The sequence below is a fragment of the Coloeus monedula genome (genome assembly GCF_965178545.1).
Source record: "Coloeus monedula genome assembly, chromosome: 30".
NCBI lineage: Eukaryota > Metazoa > Chordata > Aves > Passeriformes > Corvidae > Coloeus > Coloeus monedula.
The window spans coordinates 1,091,538-1,110,981 of record NC_138810.1 but is presented as its reverse complement, the minus strand read 5'-3'; the positions used below and the strand labels follow the sequence as shown (position 1 = coordinate 1,110,981).

General features: G+C 61.3%; 2 protein-coding genes across 2 annotated transcripts; both read left to right on the top strand.

The window, feature by feature from the left end:
* Window positions 1-6,414, top strand: KRT18 (keratin 18; the record flags this gene model as incomplete). Its single annotated transcript, XM_082299178.1, has 7 exons — window positions 1-453; window positions 1,428-1,510; window positions 3,070-3,226; window positions 3,295-3,459; window positions 4,159-4,284; window positions 5,042-5,265; window positions 6,309-6,414. The coding sequence occupies 7 exons, from the start codon at window positions 1-3 to the stop codon at window positions 6,412-6,414; spliced, it is 1,314 nt and encodes a 437-aa protein (XP_082155304.1).
* A 1,134-nt stretch (window positions 6,415-7,548) lies between these two features.
* On the top strand, window positions 7,549-18,529 carry EIF4B (eukaryotic translation initiation factor 4B). Its single transcript, XM_082299157.1, has 15 exons — window positions 7,549-7,676; window positions 11,067-11,204; window positions 12,062-12,270; window positions 13,387-13,503; window positions 13,692-13,746; window positions 14,114-14,257; window positions 14,691-14,801; window positions 14,967-15,134; window positions 15,387-15,621; window positions 16,177-16,295; window positions 16,374-16,584; window positions 17,235-17,293; window positions 17,573-17,660; window positions 17,758-17,812; window positions 18,345-18,529. Exons 1-15 carry the CDS (start codon window positions 7,664-7,666, stop codon window positions 18,420-18,422), a joined length of 1,800 nt encoding a protein of 599 aa, XP_082155283.1. The 5' UTR covers window positions 7,549-7,663; the 3' UTR covers window positions 18,423-18,529.
* Window positions 18,530-19,444: the final 915 nt, after the last annotated feature.

Sequence of the window (19,444 nt, the reverse complement as noted above, 5' to 3'; positions counted from 1 at the left end):
ATGAGCTTCTCCCGCCGCACCGTCTATTCCAGCTCCGTCCGCTCCGGCGGGATCGGGACCCTCGGGACCCCTGGGATCGTCCCCGGCCGCCGCTTCGCCCCTCTGGGCAGCGCCGCGAGCGTGTACGCGGGGGCGGGGGGCGCGGGGTCCCGCATCTCCGTCACCCGCACCCTGAGCAGCGCCGGGGGGGCCTTTGGGGCCGGTTATGGGGCCGGTTATGGGGCCGGCCTGGGGGGCAGCGCCTTCCTGGGGGGCTCCGGGGCCGTGGCCAACGAGAAGGAGGCGATGCAGGACCTCAACGACCGCCTGGCCGCGTACCTGGAGCAGGTGCGGAGCCTGGAGCGGGAGAACCGGCGCCTGGAGACCCAAATCCGGGAGTTTGTGGCCCAAAAGGGGCCCAGCGCTCACGACTGGAGCCCCCAATGGGAGCTGATCGAGGAGCTGCGGGACAAGGTGGGGGCACGGGGGGGCTGGGGTTAAACATTAACTGGGTGGGGGGAAGGGTGAGCTTTGCTTCTGTGGGGGGACGCGGGGGGGTCCGTATGTCCCCGGGCGGGTCCGTATGTCCCCGGGGGGGTCCGTATGTCCCCGAGGGGGTCTGTAAGTCCCTGGGGGGGTCCGTATGTCCCTGGGGGGGTCCGTATGTCCCCGGGGGGGTCTGTAAGTCCCTGGGGGGGTATTGGGGGAGATCTATAAGTCCCTATGGGTGGGGGCCGCGGGGGTTTTCCTCCCCACGGGGCTGGTTTTGCATGGGGCGAAGGAAGGTGACCGAGGCCACCGGGGTGGGGCAGTGTCGGAGGAGCCCCCCCTCCATTTTTACGCCGATTTTTGGGTACATTAGACCCCCCAGCCCTCCCAAAGTCCCTCCTGGAGCCTCCTCAAGGTGACCAGCACCCCTTCCCCCCCCTCCCCGGCACCCAGGCCCCTCCGCCCCGCCCCCACCTCGGTTTATCGCCGCTTTTCCGGGGCGAGGCCCTGCGGCGAAGGGGGGTGGGGGGAGTCCTCTCGCCACGGGGACGGTGACGTGTCCCTGCGGCCCCGTGTGCGTCCCCGTGTCCGCGTGTCCGTGCGTTCCCCTCACCTGTCCCCCCCATACCCATGTGTCCACCCGTGTCCGTGTGTCTCCATGTCTGTGTGTCCGCCCATGTCCCCTCACGTCCATGTGTCCCTGTGTCCCTCCACATGTCCCCCATCCGTGCGCTGCCATGTCCATGTCCCCATGTCCGTGTGTCCACCCATGTCCATGTCCCCACCCACGTCCACGTCCCCATGTCCGTGTGTCCACCCATGTCCATGTCCCCATGTCCGTGTGTCCACCCATGTCCACGTCCCCATGTCCGTGTGTCCATGTGTCCCTACATGTCCCCCATGTCCCCATGTCCATGTGTCTCCCTGTATCCATGTGCGTCCTCGTGTCCCCATCCCAGATCCTGGAGACCACGGTGGAGAACGCACGGGCGGTGCTGCAGATCGACAACGCACGGCTGGCAGCCGACGACTTCCGGGTCAAGTGAGGGCAGGATACTGGGAATACTGGGAATAATGGGGGTGGGAACAGAGATGGCATGGGAATAAGGATGGAGTGGGAATGGGGATGGAAATGGGGGTGGGAATATGGTGGAAAAGAGGGTGGAGATGGGGTGGGAATGGGCATTGAGTGGGAATTGGGATGGGGGTGGGAATGGAGTTGAGAATAGGGGTGGGATGGGGTAGGAATGGGGATGAAGATGGGGTGGGGATGAGGGTGAGGATGGGGGCGTGAATGAGGTGGGAATGGGGGTGGGAATGGGGGTGGGAATGGGGATGAGGATAGGGTTGGAGATGAGATGGGGATGAGGACAAGGACGAGGATGGAAATGGGAGTGGGAACCAGAGAGGGGATGGGAATGGGGGATAAATTTGGTGAGGGAGATGGGATGGAGGCAAGCATGGAAACAGGAGCGGGAATGGGAAGAGGGTGGAAATGGATGGGGATGGGGATGGGGATGGGGATGGGGATGGGGATGGGGATGGGGATGGGGTGGGAGTAGGGGAAGAACAGGTGGGAATGGGGGTGAGGACGAGGATGGGATGGAGACGCTGTGAATGGGGATGGGTAGGAAGGAGGTGGGCACAGGGATGGGAATGGGGTGGGGACAGAGATGCGGATGGGGCTGGAGATGGAACAGGATCATGCACAAGGACAAGGATGGAAACAGGACTGGGAATGGGGATGGGATGTGGACAAGGGCAGGGATAGGCTGAGAATGAAAATCAGGATGAGGACAAGGTCAAAGATGGAAACAGGAGTGAGATGGGGATGGGAAGCTGGATGGGGACAGGAAAAAGGACAGGGTTGGGGACAGCTGTAGGTGGGAATTGGGATGGGACAGGGATGGAAACATGGATGGAGACAGGGATGGGACAGGATTGGAGATGAGGATGAGGAAGAGGATGAGAGGAATAGGGATGGGAACGGGGGATGAAAATGGGAATGAGGACAAAGAGAAGGATAGGAATGAGGATGGGGACAGGGACAAAGATGAGATGAGTGGAGGTGGCAGAGGGGATGAGACAGGGACAAGAACATGGATGGAGACAGCAATGGGATGAGGTCAGGTGGGGCTGGAGTGGAAATGAGGATGAGGGTGGGACAAGGAGATGGGATGGAATTGAAGATGGAGATGAGGAGGAGAATGAGGATGAGGACGGGGAGGAAAATGGAGATGGAAATGAGGATGAGGATGGGGATGGAGATGAGAATGAGGATGGAAATGAGACTGAGGATGAGAATGATGGGGATGGACAGGAATGGGGAAAGGGATGTGATGGGGATGGAAACGGAGATGAGGATGAGGATGACGGGACAGGGATGGGGAGAAGGATGTGTTGCGGATGGAAATGGGGCTGAGGATGACGGGGATTGAACAAGGATGAGGGAAAGGCTGTGCTGGGCTGGGATGGAAACGGGGCTGACAATGCGGGGAGAGAGGGACACGTCGGGGACAAGGGGAAAGCTGTGAACAGGCGTAAGGCTGGCCCCGCCCCGTGTCCCATCGGGGCCCTGGCCCCGCTCCTGCGGGTTCCCAGGTTCGAGGCGGAGCTGGCCATCCGGCTCTCGGTGGACGGCGACATCGCGGGGCTGCGCAAGGTCCTGGACGACACCAACATGACGCGGCTGCAGCTTGAGGGGGACATCGAGGCCCTGAACGAGGAGCTGATCCTGCTGCGCAAGGACCACAACCAGGTGGGTCCGGGGGGCTTGGGGGGCTCAGGGGTGCCGTGGGACCCCAAACTGACCCTCCCTGCCCGCAGGAAGTGCAGGACCTGCGAGCACAGGTCTCACAGTCGGCGCTGACGGTGGAGGTGGATGCACCGCAGTCACAGGATTTAGGGAAGGTCCTGGGGGAGCTGCGGGCTCAGTACGACGCCCTGGCCCAGAAAAACCTGGAGGACCTGGAGAAGCAGTGGGGGCAGCAGGTGGGGAACCCAAAAAACCCCAAATCCTGCCCAAAAACAGCCACCGAAATGGTCTTGGGGGAACTGCTGTTGCAGGACAATGCCCTGGTCTTAAAACCCCTGGAGGACCTGGAGAAGCAGAGGGGGTGGGAGGTGGGGACCCCAAAAACCCCAAATCCCCCAAGGCCCCCCAAACTCCCACCAATCCACACCCGGGGATCCCCAGTGGTGCTCCATAGGGGTGTCCCCAGTGGGGCATCAGCTGGGGGTCCCAAACAAGGGGGAAACCCCTTTTGGGAGGGGTCCCCAGGCTGGCCTGGGAGGTCCCCAAAAGAGCCCCGCAAAGGGGTGGGGGGGAGGGGGCCAGACCCAGGGGTGTCCCGGGCTGAGACTGGGGACGTTTTCGGGGGGACTCCTGGGGTGAACTGCTCCAGGAGGCTCCTGGTCCAACCTTGGGGACACTTTTGGGGTGGCCTCTGTCCCATCCAGGACCTCAACCCCACACTGGGACCTTCTCCAAGGGGGTCCAAGTTTGGAGCCCTCCTGGGGGACCCCCACGATGTGGTACCCCCATGCCTGAGTTTGGCTCCTCTTGGGATGGTCTCACCCCCCACACCCCATCCAGGACTTGGGGTGTCTGTGGTGGGTGGGACTGAGACCACTGCCCCCAGACCCCAAGGGTGTCCCCAGGCCCCCCCAGACCCCTCCTTTCCGTCCCAGATCACGGAGACCACCCTGGAGGTGACGCAGAGCACAAAGGACCTGGACACGGCACGAGGCACCGTCGGGGCCCTGCGTCGCTCACTGCAGACGCTTGAGATCGACCTCGAGGCCCTGCGCAACCAGGTACCCCAAAAACCCCACTACTCCCCCAAAAAACCCCAACCCCCCCCAAATCCCTCAATCCACAGCCTCACACCCCCAACTTCCCCCTCAAAAAACCTAACTCCCATTAATCCGTGGCTCCAGAGACCCAAAACCCTTCCAAGCCCCAATCCATTACTCCAGTCCCACAAAGACCATTTTTGAGGTCCTGACCCCCCACCCCCTAAACCCTCTGAGCCCCCCAGAACTCAGGGCTGGAGGCAGCGCTTCCTGAGGCTGAGGCTCGGGCTGGGGTGAACCCCCACAAAACTCCCTAATCCCCCCCGATCCCCCCAAAACACAGGTTTGGGGGCTGCATTGACCAAAGCTCAGGGTGACACCCCAGTTTTTGGGATGAACAAAACCCCTAATTCCGTCCAGAATGCAGGTCTGGGGGCAGCACTGGCTGAGCCCGATGTGGCCCCCCCATTTTCATGGTGCGGATCCTCCAAATCCCCCATTTATGGGGTACTGACTCCCCCAAAACCCCCTACTTCCCCCCTGAACGTCCCAGGACATGGATTTAGAGGCTGCCATGGTCGAGGCTGAGGCTCGGACCGAAGTGAACCCCCCCAAAACCCCCTAAATCCCCCCCCCCACACACACACCCCCAATCCCTCCAGAACGTGGGTTTTAAGGTGGCGCTGGCCGAGGCTGAAGCTTGGGATGAACACCCTCAACTCCAACTTTTGGGGTGCTGACTCCCCCAAACCCCCCTAATCCTCCCAATCCTGCCCAGAACGCGGGTCTGGAGGCGGCGCTGGCCGAGGCCGAGGCCCGGGCCGGGGCTCACCTGGCGCAGGTGCAGCTCCAGGTGAGCGCGGCCGAGGCGGAGCTGCGGGATGTGCGGGGGCAGCTGCAGCGGCAGAACGAGCAGCACCGGGAGCTGCTCGGCCTCAAGGACCGGCTCGAGGCCGAGATCGCGACATATCGGCAGCTGCTGGAGGGGGGCGATGGCTTCAGGTGAGCAGGAGGGACGGGGGAGGGGATCAGGTGCGGGGGGCTCAGGTGAGGGGGAAGGGAATTCAGGAAGGGGCCGACGTTCAGGTGAGAGGGGGAAGTTCAAGTGAGTGAGGAAGTTTGGGGGGGAGTTTGGGGGGTTCAGATAAGGGGGGAGTTCAGGTAGGGGAGGGTTCAGGGGGGAGTTTGGTGGAGAGGGAAGGAATTCAAGGATGGGGTTTAGAAATTCAGGGGAGGGGGGATTTGGGGGTGTAGTTCAGATATGGGGGGTTCAAGTGAGGGGGGAAGAAGTCAGGTACAGGGGGTGGAAGTTCAAATCGGGGGGAGTTCAGGTACAGGGGAGAATGTGGGGGGGTGTTCAGGTACAGGGGTTCAGGTGAGGGGGGGAGTTCAGGTTGGGGGGAAGGTGAGTGGAGAGAGTTCAGGTGAGGAAGTTTGGGGGGTGAGTTCAGCTATGGGGCCAGAGGGGGAGAATTCAGAGGGGGAAGTTCAGGTGGGGGGGGAATTCAGGTACAGGGGGTTCAGGTGAGGTGGAAGTTGAGGTGAGGGGGAAATGGAGACGGAGAAGGGGGGATGTGGGTTGGAAGGGGATGGGAAGGGATAATCCCAGGAATGGAGTGTCCAGGTGCCGTCCCTGGCACAGGACGGCCAGGTATGGTATGAGCCCCCTGTGATGAGGTGTCCAAAGTTTTGGGGACAGCCAGGAGACAGCAGTGACATATGGGGGGGGGGGGGTGATCCCGGGAGCTCAGATGTCCCAGCTGTGTCCTTCAGGATGGTCTGGGGATGGGGACAATGGTGACATCAGAGGGGATGAACCCCAGGTGTCCAAGTGTCCAGGTCCCACCAGTTACAATATTTTGGGAACAGCCAGGGGACAGCGGTGACACCCAGAGGGGACAACCTCCAGGGTGTTGGTACACCCCAGCCCATCCCCCCGGGCATTCCATCTCCATCACCTCTTGGGTGACACTAAGGGGGGAACACTACCAGCATGGGGTGGGGACCCCCGGCATGACCCCACCCCTAACCCGACCTCCCCGCAGCCTGAGGGATGCCCTGGACAAGGAGACCACGGCCACCACGGCAGGGACAGGGACCACCCAGCGCGTGGTCACTGAGACCAGGGAGGTGAAGGTCCGCACATACTGAGGGGGTCATGGGGCATACCCGGCCTCCGAAGCCCGGGGGGGCCCCCCGAGCCCCTCCAGATCCAAATAAAGTGCTGATTCCCCACAAACGGGAGATGGGATGTGCTGGTGTGTCCTTCCAGGGGGGAAACGGGGGTGAGGACACGGAGGTGAGACCGGGGGCAAACTGAGACACAGGGTGTGGGGGGATGTCAGGGGAGGGATGGATTCCTGTCCTCCCTCCTTGTCACCATCCCTGTCCCCGACACCGACCCCCGGTCACCCACGCCCCCCCCCGGGACACCCCTTTCGCTCTCCGCCCATGTCGGGGTCCCTGGGGGCATGGACCCCCCTAGAACCAGGTGGGAGGCCCCCGGGCCGGCCCCGGGGTCAGCCCCGAGCTCAGCCCCGAGCTCCGGGCACCGTCCCCCCGGACACTTCCTGAGCCGCTCCCGGGAGGACACGGGGGTCTCGGGAGCGCGGGTCCCACTGCGGTACCCGGGGGTCCCGGTGCGGTGCTCGGAGGTCGCGGGGATCCTCGTGCCCGGGGGTCCCGGTGCCCGGTGTTCCTCGGGGGTCGGTGCCCGGGGGTCCCTGGGTGTCAGTAGACGGGGGTGCTGGTGCCCAGAGGGTCGCGTGCCCGGCGGTGCCGGAATCGGGGTCTCGGGGGGCTGCCCGGGGTGTCGGTGGTGCCCGGGGGTGTCGGTGTATGGGGGGGCCGTGTCCGGGGCTCCTGGTGTCGGGGGTCCCAGTGATCGGGAATCCCGGGGGGTGTCAGTGCCCAGGGGTCCCAGCGTCGTGGGGTTCGGGGAGTGACGGTGTTGGGTCGTCTCAGTGTCCGGGGTGTCACTGCCCGGAGGTGTCGCTACCCGGGAGCTCCGGACATCCCGGGGGTGTCGGGGCTCGGGGGTCCCTGGTGCCTTGGGTGCCGGAGGTGTCACTGCCGGGGGGTGTCGGTGGGGGGTACCGGTGGGGCGGTGCCGGTGGGCGGTGCCGGTGGGCGGTGCCGGTGGGGGGGTGCGGGTGGGGGGGTGCCGGTGGGCGGTGCGGGTGGGGGGGTTCCCGTCGCGGGGTTCCCGTCGCGGTCCCGAAGGTCCCTCCCCCCCTCCCCTCCCCTCGAACTGGGCGCGGGCGGCGCCAACAGCCCCGGACCCGCCCGGGCCCCGCCCCCGCCCAGGCCCCGCCCCGGCCCCGCCCCCTGACGGGGCGCGACGCTCGTGGTCACGTGACGCCGCCATCCGGGTCCTTTGCCTTCTCTGCCTCGTCCCAACATGGCGGCCCCAGGTGAGCGCTGCTCCGCGGGCCCGGGCCCCGCGGGCCCGCGCGGAGCTCTACGGGCAATGATGGCGGCACTGATGGCGGCCCCGGGGCTGCTCCGGGCACTGCCGCTCCCGGGGATGGGGCTGGGGGGGGGAGGCGGTGGCGGGAAAACCGGGGGGAGCGGCGGGAAAACCGTCCCCCCCCCTCCTCCGCCGCCGCGTCCCCTCAGGGCGGGCGCGCGCACTTCCCCCCCCCCCCCCCCTTCCGCGGCTTCCCATTGGCGGGGGTGCGCGCGAGGCCCGTGATTGACGTGCGCGCGCCGGTGCCCCCCCAACACCCCCCGCCTCCCATTGGCGGGGGCGCGCGCGCCCGGCTGGTGATTGACGTGCGTGCGCCCAGCCGGTGATTGACGTGCGCGCGCCGGGCGCGGCTCGGCGCGGGGGGGGGAGGGGGCAGCGCGCCCACGTGGCCGCGAACGGGGGGGGGGGGGTCGGAGGGGCCCCGGTACCGGGGGTTTGGGGGGGAGGTGGGATCAGTCCTCCCCACACACACACACATCTCCCCGCAGGGGCTGCACCGGGACCCCCTTCTCGGGCCCGCGGTGCCCTTGAGGCTCCTTGGGGACAGTAACGGGGGAGGCGGGGCGGGATATCACCCCCCCCCCAGCCCCTCCGGGGTGGTGGGACACGCCAGCCTTCCCCCATTTCCCGATCCCACAGCATCTCCCGGGATCCTCGGCTCTCCTTGGAGCAGGAGGGGGGGTCCCGGTACCGGGTTGAGCACGAGGGGGCTGGAAGGTGCCCCTCCCCCCCAAGGTTAGGTGTTTCCCACCTGGATCCACTCCTGTCCCAGCGTTCCCTGGGCCTCCAGTGCTTCCCGCGTTCCCAGGGGTGTCCCAGGCTGGTTTCCTGGGGGAGGTCGGGTCACCTCGAGGCAGCTCTGAGGGTCTTGGGGCTCCCGGATCCCAGGCTGGGATTCCCGTGGGACTCCCGGAACGGCTCTGCTCTTCCCTGGAATCCATGGTGGGGAGGGAAGGGAGGGATTGGGGAAGGCTGGAGCCATCCCATCGGTCTCACACGCCACCACACCCCCCCAGCTCCCACGGGAAAGCACCAGTGGTGTTGGATTTCCATGGAATAACACATTTCCAGGCCATTCTGTGAGCAATCCCAGCATCCCACCTCCATCCTTTTTATCCTCATTGAAGCTCTTCAGTTGATTAATTAATTAATGATTCCACTTTCTGGCCAGAGATGTATGATGGGAAGCTCTGGCCATCCAAAAATTCATGATTTCTCCTTAAAAAAGAGAAGGGAATGTTTTTCCAAGCCTTTCTCCGTCATGTCCTTAAATCCCACCAGTTTTCCTTCCCGTGGGAGCACAATTGATCCCTTCAAAACCTGCGGGGGGGAGGGTGGAGAATCCACCATCCCTTGGGGACTCCAAGACCCCCCCCCAGCTCCACTTGGAGGGATTTTTCCTGGAAAATGCGGTGGTTTTGCCGGGAAAGATCCCAGATCCAGCGGCAGAGCCGCATGAGGGCAGCAGTTCCTCCCGGAAGGAGGGAAGCCTGGGGGAACTGTGGATCAAAACCCGCCTTCCAGGAAATATCCCGACTTTCCAGGAGGGTCACAGTATGTGCCTGGGGGTGTCCCCACAGGTGTGGGATGGGGATGGTTTTCCTGGTGGTAATAGGGAATAAAGGGGGGTGGCTCGGTGGCTCCTGTCCCCTCGTGTGTCCCTTCCCAGTGGCTCCTGTCCCATCCTGGTGTCTCATGTCCCAGCCTGCAGCCCCGTGGCCTCTCCCAGCCCAGTGTCTCCTGTCCCTATCCCAGTTCCTCATGTCCAGCTCCTCATATCCCATCCCAGTGTCCTGTCCCAGTGGCTCCTGTCCCATCCCAGTGCCCCATGTCCCATCTTGTGTCCCATCCTGTCACCTCCTGTCCCCTCGTGGCTCTTCCTGTCCCACCTCCTGTCCCATCCCAGTTCCTCATGTCCTGTCCTGGTGCCCCATGCCCCTTCCTGGTTCCTTCTGTCCCATCCTGGTGGCTCCTGTCCCACCCTGATGCCCTCATGGCCCATCCCAGCACCTCGTGTCCTCTCTCAGTGTCGTGTCCCATCCTTTGTACCCTCCCAGTGCCTTCTGTCCCATCTCAGTACTCTGTGTTCCATCTTGTGCCCCATCCTGGTGCCTCATGTCCCATCCCAGTGACTGGTGTCACATCTTGGTGACTCCTGTCCCCTCTCGGCTCCTTGTGTCCCATCCTGACACCTCCTGTCTCCTCTTGACTCCTCCTGTCCCACCTCCTGTCCCATCCCAGTGGCTGCTGTCCCATCCTGGTGCTCTGTGTTCCATCTCAGTGTCCTGTGTCCCAGCCCAGCACTTCCTGTCTCATCCTGGTGCCTCATGTCCTATCTCGTGTCCCCTCCTGGCACCTTCTGTCCCATCCCAGTGGTTCCTGTCCCATTCCAGTGTCACTCTGTGCCCCATCCCAAGGTCTCCTGTCCCATCCTGGCGCTCCATGTCCTCCTGTTCCCTCCTGGCTCCACCTGTCCTGTCTCATGTCCTTTCCCAGTGGCTCCTTTTCCATCCCAGCTCATCTCATTCCATCCCATCCCAGTGTCCCACCTCGTGTCCCACCTTGTGTCCCATCCTGTCACCCTGTACTCCATTCCAAGGCCTCGTGTCCCATCCTGGTGCCTCCTGTCCCCTCTTGGCATCCCGTGTCCCATTCTAATGTCCCATCACGGCACCTCCTGTTCCTTCCCAGTGTCCCATGTCCCGGTGCCTTGTTCCCAATCCCAATACCTCATGTCCCCTCTCAGCTCCTCTTGTCCACTCCCAGTGTCGGGTCCTGGTGGTTCTTGTTCCATCTCAGTGTCCCATCCCAGCTCCTCATGTCCCATCCTGGTGTCCCCAGTCCCATCCCAGTGTCCCAGTGTCCCGTGTCCCATGTCCTGGTGCCTCATGTTCCATGTCAGCTCCTTGTGTTCCATCCCAGTGTCCCATGTCCCATCCCCGTGCCCCGTGTCCCATCCTGGTGTCCCCAGTCCCATTCCAGTGTCCTGTGTCCCACCCCGATGTCCCCAGTCCCCTCGGTGCCCCCACCCTGCTCCTGTCCCTGCTCTCAGTCCACCTATTCCCACTCTTTTCCCACCCATTCCTGCTCTCATTCTCACCTGTCCCAGCTCTCATTCCTGCCCATCCCCGCTCCCACTCCCACCATTCCCACTCTGATCCCATTCTCATTCCCTCTTATTCCCTCTCTTTCCTGCCCGTTGCCACTTTCATTTCCTCTCATTCCCATCCGTTCCCTCTCTCATCCCTGTCCATTCCCTGTCTAATTCTCTCCCATCCCTGCTCCATCCCTGCTCCTGTCCCACTCTGATCCGTGTCTCCGCTTGCTCCGGCAGCGGCAGCGAAGAAGAAGCCAAAGAAGGGGAAGACGCTGACGCTCACGGATTTCCTTGCGGAGGACGGGGGGGGCGGGGGGGGCCCCACCTACATCCCCAAACCCGTGAGCTGGGCCGATGAGACCGACGACCTGGAAGGTGAGCACAGCGTTCCCGGCCCCTGGAATGGCATCCCTGGAGCTGGGACAGCATTCCCAGCTCTGAAATTAGCATTTCCAGCCCCCAGAGCACCATCTCCAGCTCTGGGATTGGTATTCCCAGTCCTTGGAGCGGCATTCCCAGAGCTGGAACAGCATTCTCAATCCCTGGGCACCATTCTGAGCTCTGAGATTTGCATTCCCAGCTCCCAGGCTGGCATTCCTGCTTCAGGATCAACATTCCCATCCCCCAGAGGGGCATTCCTGGATCATGGAAGGCATTCCCAGCTCCCAGACTGTCATTCCTGGCTCTGGGTCAGCATTCCCAGCTCCTGGAACGTAATTCCTGCCTTCCAGATTGGCGTTCCCAGCTCCAGGATTGGCATTCCTAGCTGCCAGTGGCACCCACAACTGGAAAAAATCCACTGGTTATTCCTTTTTTGGGAAATAATGAAGCTGGGAGAGCCATGCGAGTTTTCCTTAGGGATGAGACTCGATGACCGGCGAGGTGGGGGAGCAGGAATGGGGTAATGAGGGTTTGGGGAGCGGGTTCACCAGAGCTTCCCACTGAGCCAGGCTGGAATCCAAGCGGGAATGAATCCTGGAAAGCCGTCCCATGGGATTGCCTATCCCTGCCTCAGCAGCTCTGGATGCCTTCAGGGCACCTTTTCCATGGATTTTCCAATGCTGCTGGCAGTTGCCATTGCTCTGCTTGACTCCAGTTCCCTCCGGTTGCCTCTGGTTGCTTCTGGCTGCCTTCGTCTGGGCGGTTTTGGGATGATTTGCTGGCTCCAGCTCTGGACGGCCCCGTTGGCTCTGTCCAGGGGCTCTGTGCCAACATCCCGGATTTCTCCGCAGTCTCCACCACGTGGCACAGCAATGACGACGACGTTTACCGGGCGCCTCCGATCGACCGCTCCATCCTTCCCACGGCCCCGCGCGCCGCCCGCGAGCCCAACATTGACAGAAGCCGCCTTCCCAAATCCCCCCCGTACACGGCATTCCTGGGAAACCTGCCCTACGATGTCACGGAAGAGTCCATCAAGGATTTCTTCCGAGGGCTCAATGTGAGTGACATTCCAGAGGGCAGGAATGCTGCGGGAACCCAGGATGCAGCTCCCTCTCTCTGTGGGGTGCCCATATCCGTTGCCATGGGGCGTTCTCCTGGGATGTGGGTGTCTGTAGGTTGATCCTGAAAGAATCCCTTGGTTGCCCAGCCATGGATCAGCCATTCCCGGTGCTCCAGTGGGATCGAGGACCCTCCAAGGGGGGGTTTCCCTGTGGAATCAGGTGGAGGTTAGACTGGGGGGTGGCAGGGCAGCGGCTCGCTTCCAGATGGGAAAAAACCAGGATCAGGAAGCTCATGGGTGTGGTGGTTTGACCCTGGTTAGGCGCCAGGGACCATGAAAATCGAGTCACTTAGCACATGGATCACATAAAGGTGTTGAAAACCACAGGGAAATCAGTCAAATTGGGGAAAACCAAGTTTATTCCCATTTGAACCAGTCCTGCTCTTGCTTCTCCAGCTCTGCACCTGACCTTGGCCTTCCTCATTCCTTTTCCCTCTTCCTTGGCATTTTCCATCCTTTAAGTATGATTCCGTGGATGCATCATGGATTTTCCTTTGGTCCAAGCTAGATCCTTTCAAAGGGGTTTCCCATCAGGAAATCCATCCCAGGAAAATCCAAGGGATGCTCTGGGGACCCCATGACTCCCTGGGATGTCATTTAAGAATGCTGGTGGCTCCTGATAATTTCCAGGGCTCTGATCAGGAATGAGCCAGGAGCTCCCACACTTTGGGAGCCGAAATCCAGGGAAGGGAGGTTGTGGGCTACCCTGTGTCCATGTGGGACTCGTGCTGGTCACATTCAGGGCTGGTTTTCCACTGGGATGAGCTCTGAGATGGCTCCTGCTTCCCTGAGCCTGGGTTGGAGCCTGCAGAGCACGCCCAGCCCTTCCTATCGTTCCCAGTGCAGCTGCCGGAGCTGGAATTCTCTTCCCAGTCCCTGAATCCAAAGATTGCTGTGTCTGGGCTGGGACCCCCCTCTTCCCTCCTCATCCCTGATCCCCTCAAGCCCTGGATATCCATGAGTTGCTCCATCCCAGATCCCACCACCCTTCCGCATTCCCCTTTGGAAGCCAAGATCCCAATGGGAGCTTCCCTGCCTTCCCTCCCTTCCCAGATCAGCGCCGTGCGACTCCCACGGGAACCCACCAATCCCGAGAGGTTGAAAGGTTTCGGATATGCGGAATTTGAGGATATCGATTCCCTGTTCCAGGCCCTGAGCCTCAACGAAGAGGTGAGTCCAATCCCAGCTTCCAGGAGCACATCCCAGGGCCTAAAGGGGCTCCAAGGACCTGGAGAAGGATTTGGACGCTGGAGTGATGGGAAAAGGGCAAATGGCTTCCAGCTGGAAGAGGGGAGGGTCAGGTGGGGTGTGGGGAGGGAATTCCCAGCCCAGCACTCACTTCCCGTTGTTGTTCCCAGTCTTTAGGAAACAGAAGGATACGAGTGGATGTGGCGGATCAAGCTCAGGATAAAGGTGAGTGTGCAGCTGCGGGCACGGATTTGGCAGGGTAGGGATTCAAGGAGAGTGGCCGAGGGCCCAGCACTGACCCTGCTTTTTTCCCTTTTATCCATTTTCCCTTTTTATCCCTTTTCTCCTTTTATCCCTTTTCCTTCTCCCCTTCCTCTCCCCTTCCCCTTTCTTTGTCTCTTTCCCTTTCCTTTTCTCTTTTCATCTCTTTCCCTCTCTTTCTTTTCCCTTCCTTTTCCCTGTGCCTTTCCTTTCCCCCTCCCTTTCCCTTTGCTTTTCCTTTTCCCTTTCCTTCTCTGTTTCCTTCCTTTCCTTTGAATTTTCTTTTCCTTTTCCTCTCCCTGTCCCTGCCCGTGTCCCTGGCTCCCAGCAGACCGGGATGATCGCTGCTTCGGCAGAGACCGGGATCGCTTCCGGGACTCGGAGCGGTTCGAGAGCGACTGGCGCGCGCGTCCGGCCGCTCCCGACGCCTTCGATGACTTCCCCCCGCGCCGGAGTGACGATGGATTTGGGGACAGTGAGTGAAGGGAATGGGCCCAGCATTCCAGGTGCTCCCTCCCTCCCCGGGTGCCCCTGGGAACCAGCGTTGTCCCGAGATCCAGGGGCACCTGATACTGCTCTATCTGGTCCTCGTTCATTCCAGGAGTTCATTCCCACCCTGAGCTTGTTCATTCCCATCTGGTCCTCATTCATTCCCAGAACTTATTCCCACCTGGAGCTAATGTATTCCCAGACCTCATTCCCACCCTGAGCTGGTTCATTCCCCACTTGGAGCTCATTCGTTCTCAGAACTCAGTCCTACCCTTAGCTCATTCATTCCCAAAACTCTTCATTCCCAGTTTGTAGGGATAAATGGGGCCTCCCCCTCTCCCACCTCGAGCAGCACCAGGATTTTCCTCCTTCTTTGTGGAATCTGTGCCTATCCCAATAAAACCTCATTCCACTTCCAGGATATCGTGATCGCTATGACGACCGGTATCGGGACGGGCCGCGGCGGGACATGGATCGCGGCTTTGGGAGCCGGGATCGCTATGATGACCGCAGCAGGGATTACGACCGAGGTGGGAATTCCCAGAGGATTTCAGGGGCAGAGCGAGTGGGAGTGGACCCCCCCCCCCATGGCCAGCGAGTAACTGGGAATCCCCCAAATTCCCACCCTCTTGTCACTGGGAATCTGGGCTGCATTAGGCCCGGTCACTCTCAGCCGGATCCATCTCCTTCCCCAGGCTATGATTCCCGAATAGGCAGCGGCCGGAGAGCCTTTGGAAGTGGCTACCGCCGGGACGACGACTACCGCGGCTACGAGGATCGCTATGACCGGCGGGATGACCGGATGGATCGGTGGAATTCCCGGGACGATTACGGCCGGGATGATTTCCGCCGCGAGGACAGAGGTGGGGTGGGACCGGAGCTGTTCCTTTGGGAAGGGTTGGATGGAATGGGAATGACTTCTTGGGAAAGGTGGGATGGGGTCGGAAGGGTCTCTTGAGAAAGGCGGGATGGGATGGGAATGATCCCCATGGAAAGGTGGAAGGACAGGGGATGATCCCTTGGGAATGGCGGCATGGGACAGGGATTATCCTGTTGCTCCCAGCACCATTCCAGGTGGGATCAGTGCCCACTGGGATCTCCCGGCTCCTTTCCAGGTCCCACCCAGAGACCGAAGCTCAACCTGAAGCCCCGGAGCGCTCCCAAGGAAGAGGAGACTTCCGGAGCTCCTGCTGCCCAATCCAGCCGGGCCGCTTCCATCTTCGGGGGGGCCAAGCCCGTGGATACGGCAGCTCGGGAGCGGGAGGTGGAGGAGCGTCTCCAGAAGGAGCAGGAAAAGCTCCAGCGGCAGCTGGAGGATGACAAGAGGATTGACAGACGGCCCCGGGAAAGGTGGGAATGGTGCTTTGGGAAAGAGGGAGTGGGATGGGGGTGATCCCTTGGGGAAGGTGGGAAGGGCTGGGAATGGTCTCTTGGGAATGATGGGATGGGTAAGGAATGTTTGCTTGGTAGTGGTGGGGTGGGCAGAGAATGATGCCACCCAAAAGGTGAGAGGGACAGGGAATGGTCTCTTGGGAAAGGGGGTATGGGCTGGGAATGATCCCATGGCGAAGGTGGGGATGGGCAGGGATTGATCCCCGTGGAGAGGTGGGATGGCATGGGAATTAGGAAATTCGGGGCTGATCCCCACAGAGATATGGGAGGGACAGGGAATGGTCCCCATGGAAAAGTGGGATGGGGGGGCATGGTGCCTTGGGAGTGGCTCAGATGCGGAGGGAGCTCAAACCGTGGGAAAGGTGGAATTGGGAGGGAACAATCCCTTGGGAAAGGTGATCAGCAGTGGCTGTTCCATTGGGAAAAGTGGGCTGGGGTGGTGCTCACCCTGGGGGAAAGGTGGGATGGGGCAGCCCTTTCCCAGCCCCTGATCCTGTTTGCACCCTATCCCAGGCATCCGAGCTGGCGGAGCGAGGAGAACCAGGAGCGATCCCGGACAGGCAGCGAATCCTCGCAGAGCGGCCCTGCGGGACCCCCGGGAACGTCAGCGGGCTCGGGCCCCACCGGCCGGAGTGAGTCGGGGTCTGGGGCGGCCGGAACATCCCAGCCCGGGGTGTCCGGCAGCTCCCACACGGATCTGTGTCCCCCAGCCACGCGGAGGAGGGAGAGCGAGAAATCCCTGGAAAATGAGCCCCTAGGGAAGGAGGAGGAGCCGCCCTCACCCCCCCCCAAATCCCGGGAGGAGAAGCCAAAGGTGATGCCGGCACCGCCTCCCAAGGAGAACGCCTGGATGAAGCGGAGCAGCCAGAACCCCCCCGGCAATTCCCAGAGCTCCGACTCGGAGCAGCCCTCCCCAACCAGGTGGGTGTTCCAGAAAGGAGCGGCCTGGGGGGGCTTTTCTAGCCCAAAGCATTCCATGGGTCCCTGGCTTGCCCTGGTGGAGCCACTGGCTCTTCCTGACATTCCCAGGGGTGATCCTTTAGCGCATCCCAACATTTCTGCCACCCACACCGACCTTTCTAAGGCCCGTCCCAACATTCCTGTATCCCAGAGATGTTCCTGTGCTCTGTCCCAGTATTCCTGCAGCACGTCCCAGCGTTCCTGTGGCCCATTCCATGGAGTCACTGGCACATCCCAACACTCCTGCAGCCCAGGGATGTTCCTATGGCGCATCCCGGTATTCCTGTGCCCCATCCTGGTGTTCTCTGGCACATCCCAACGCTCCTGCAGCCCATGGAGGCTCTTCTGCCCATCCCAACCTTCCTGTGCCCCCCCCCACCGTTCTCACGTATGTTCCTGTGCTCCATCCCAGAGTTCTTGTGCCCAATCCCAACTTTCCTGGGGCTCAGGGATGTTCCTCTGCCCCATCCTGACATTCCCAGGCCCAGGGATATTCCAGTGTCCCATCCTGATATTCCCAGGAATTCCCTGTGCCCTATCCCACCATTCCTGGGAATGGGGCCGTTCCTGGGACCCTCCTGATGCCCCTCCCCACTTTTCTCTCTTCCCAGTGGAGGCCCCCCTGGCCCCTCCCAACCTGGAGATGATGGGAGGACCCCCCAGAGGAGAGGTGAGAATGGGAGGGGAATTGGGAGGGCTCAGGGAAGGTTTTGGGGATTCAGGGGGGTCTTGGGAGCACTTTGGGGGACTTGGAGGGTGTTTGGGAGAACTCAGGGAGTTTTGGGGGGCTCGGGGGGGTTGGTATCAGGGGATCTGGGGGGATGGTGGGATTTGGGGGGGTTGAAGGGGGTCTGGGGGCATTGGGGGGCTTCCAGGGATGTCAAGGCCTCGCTGGGGGGCTCAGGGGGTTTTGGGGGCTCTCTGTGACCCCCCTGCCCTTTCCCAACAGAGGAACCGAAGCCGGAGGGGGGTCGGGAGAGCAGCTCCAAGGGCCGGAGCTGCAGCCGTGGCCCCCCGGGAATGGGGGACCCCGAGAGGTGAGACCCCCCCCAGAGACCCCCCTCAGGAACCGGGAAAACCCCCCGGGGAACCGGGAATTTCCCTGGGAATTGACCTGTGACCTCCACCCCGCAGGAGGGACCCCCGGAAGGAGCACGAGCCAAAGAAACTGGAGGAGACCCCCCCCTCCGTAAGGATCCCGGGGCACCCCGATCGGGGGGAGGGACCCCCTGCAGTCCCAGCCTTGGGGGATTTCGGGGGATTTTCACCATAACTGACCCCCCATGCCCTCAGTTTGGCACAGGGGGCTGGCACCCCTCTTTGGGAGGAGTGAACCCCCAGGGCACTTTAACCCTTCAAATCCTGTTCTTTGGGTATTTTGAGGATTTCCTGCTTAACTGCCCCCCTCCCCCTGCCCACCCCCACAGTTCAGCCACGAGCAGTCTGAGACCCCTTTTGGGGAGGGCTGTGACCCCCCTTTTTGGGGTGCGTGACCCCCTGGGGATGTTCATCCCTTCACATCTTGTTTTTTGGGGGGCTTGGGGAATTTTTTTCAGTCATGTCCCCCCTGGCTCTCCCAGCTCAACCACCCCAACCACTCCAGATGTCTCTGACCCCTTTTGGGGGACTGTGACCACCTGGTTTTGGGATGTGTGAGCCCCTGGGGATCTTTATCCCCCTCAAATCCCATTTTTGGGCGTTTTTCCTGGTTTTCCCTGCAGTTCAGCCACGCCAGCAAATACGCCGCGCTCTCCATGGATGGGGAGGATGAAGGTGATGATGAAGAAGGAGCTGAGTAAAAGCTTCCTCCCCCTCCTCCTCCTCCTCAGCCGCCATGGGAACCTCTGGAGATTCCCAAAAATCCCGACCTTGATCCAGGCGAGACAGAAATAAAACCTAAAACTCATCAATTCCCGCAGCTACAGCTTCTTAAATCCTGAAAACCCCACCCTGAACGCACGGGAACCACCCCAAAATCAGCATGGGGGGCGGGAGGGGTAACTCCAAGAGTTTTCTCAAAGGAAAGCAGCCCCCCCATGTTTTCCATGGAATGAGGGGTGAGGAAGAGCTGGCCTTCCTCCCACCCCCCTCCTCACTGGATCCCCTCCAAAGCAGGGATGAGGAGGCATCCACTCCCCCCAAATCCTCCAGGGTCTGGGATCCCCCTCTGCCCCCCATTTTCCTCCCCTCTGGAATGTTGATTTCCCCCTGGGCACCTTCATCATCCTCCTGCTCACAGGTGTCCCCCCAGTTCCCCCACACAATATTTGGGATGCAAACCCCACCCTTCACATGGGAAAACCTGGATTTCCACCCTGGAACCTAAAGATATTCCAAGATTTTGGGATTTGGGGTGGGCTGTAAAAATATGTATAAAGAACCTTCCCAGAGGTTTTGGGAGGTCTTGGAGGAATTTTGGGCTCCCTGGGGGGGGGAGGGGGGGTTTGGGGCTGTTTCGTTTTCTCCAATAAAATGAGCTTGAAAAGATCCAGAAAGGCCCCAAATCCTTCTGCCCTCCTCCCCCCCCCAAAGGGGAATGGGGCAGTTCCCAAAGCCCCCTGGGCGGAATTTCCTGTCCATCATTGGCCTTCCTCTCTCTGGACTTCCTTCTTCCTTCTTTCTTGCTTCCTTTTCTTTCCTCATTCCATCCTTCCTCCTCTGTCCTTTTCCTTCTGCTTCCTCTTCCTCATCCTTCTTCTTTCCTTCTTCCTGCTTTTCCTCCTTCATCCTCCTCCTTCCCTCCATCCTCTCTTCCTCCTCCTCCTCCTCCCCTCCTCTCTTCTACTTCCTTATTTCTTCATCCTCTCTCCATCATTCCATC

Excerpts from the sequence above, each read along its gene's own strand:
- EIF4B (XM_082299157.1), top strand. Across the intron at positions 13,504-13,691 it reads CCCTGAGCCTCAACGAAGAG|TCTTTAGGAAACAGAAGGAT; the intron begins GTGAGTCCAATC and ends TGTTGTTCCCAG. Across the intron at positions 17,661-17,757 it reads GGAATGGGGGACCCCGAGAG|GAGGGACCCCCGGAAGGAGC; the intron begins GTGAGACCCCCC and ends TCCACCCCGCAG.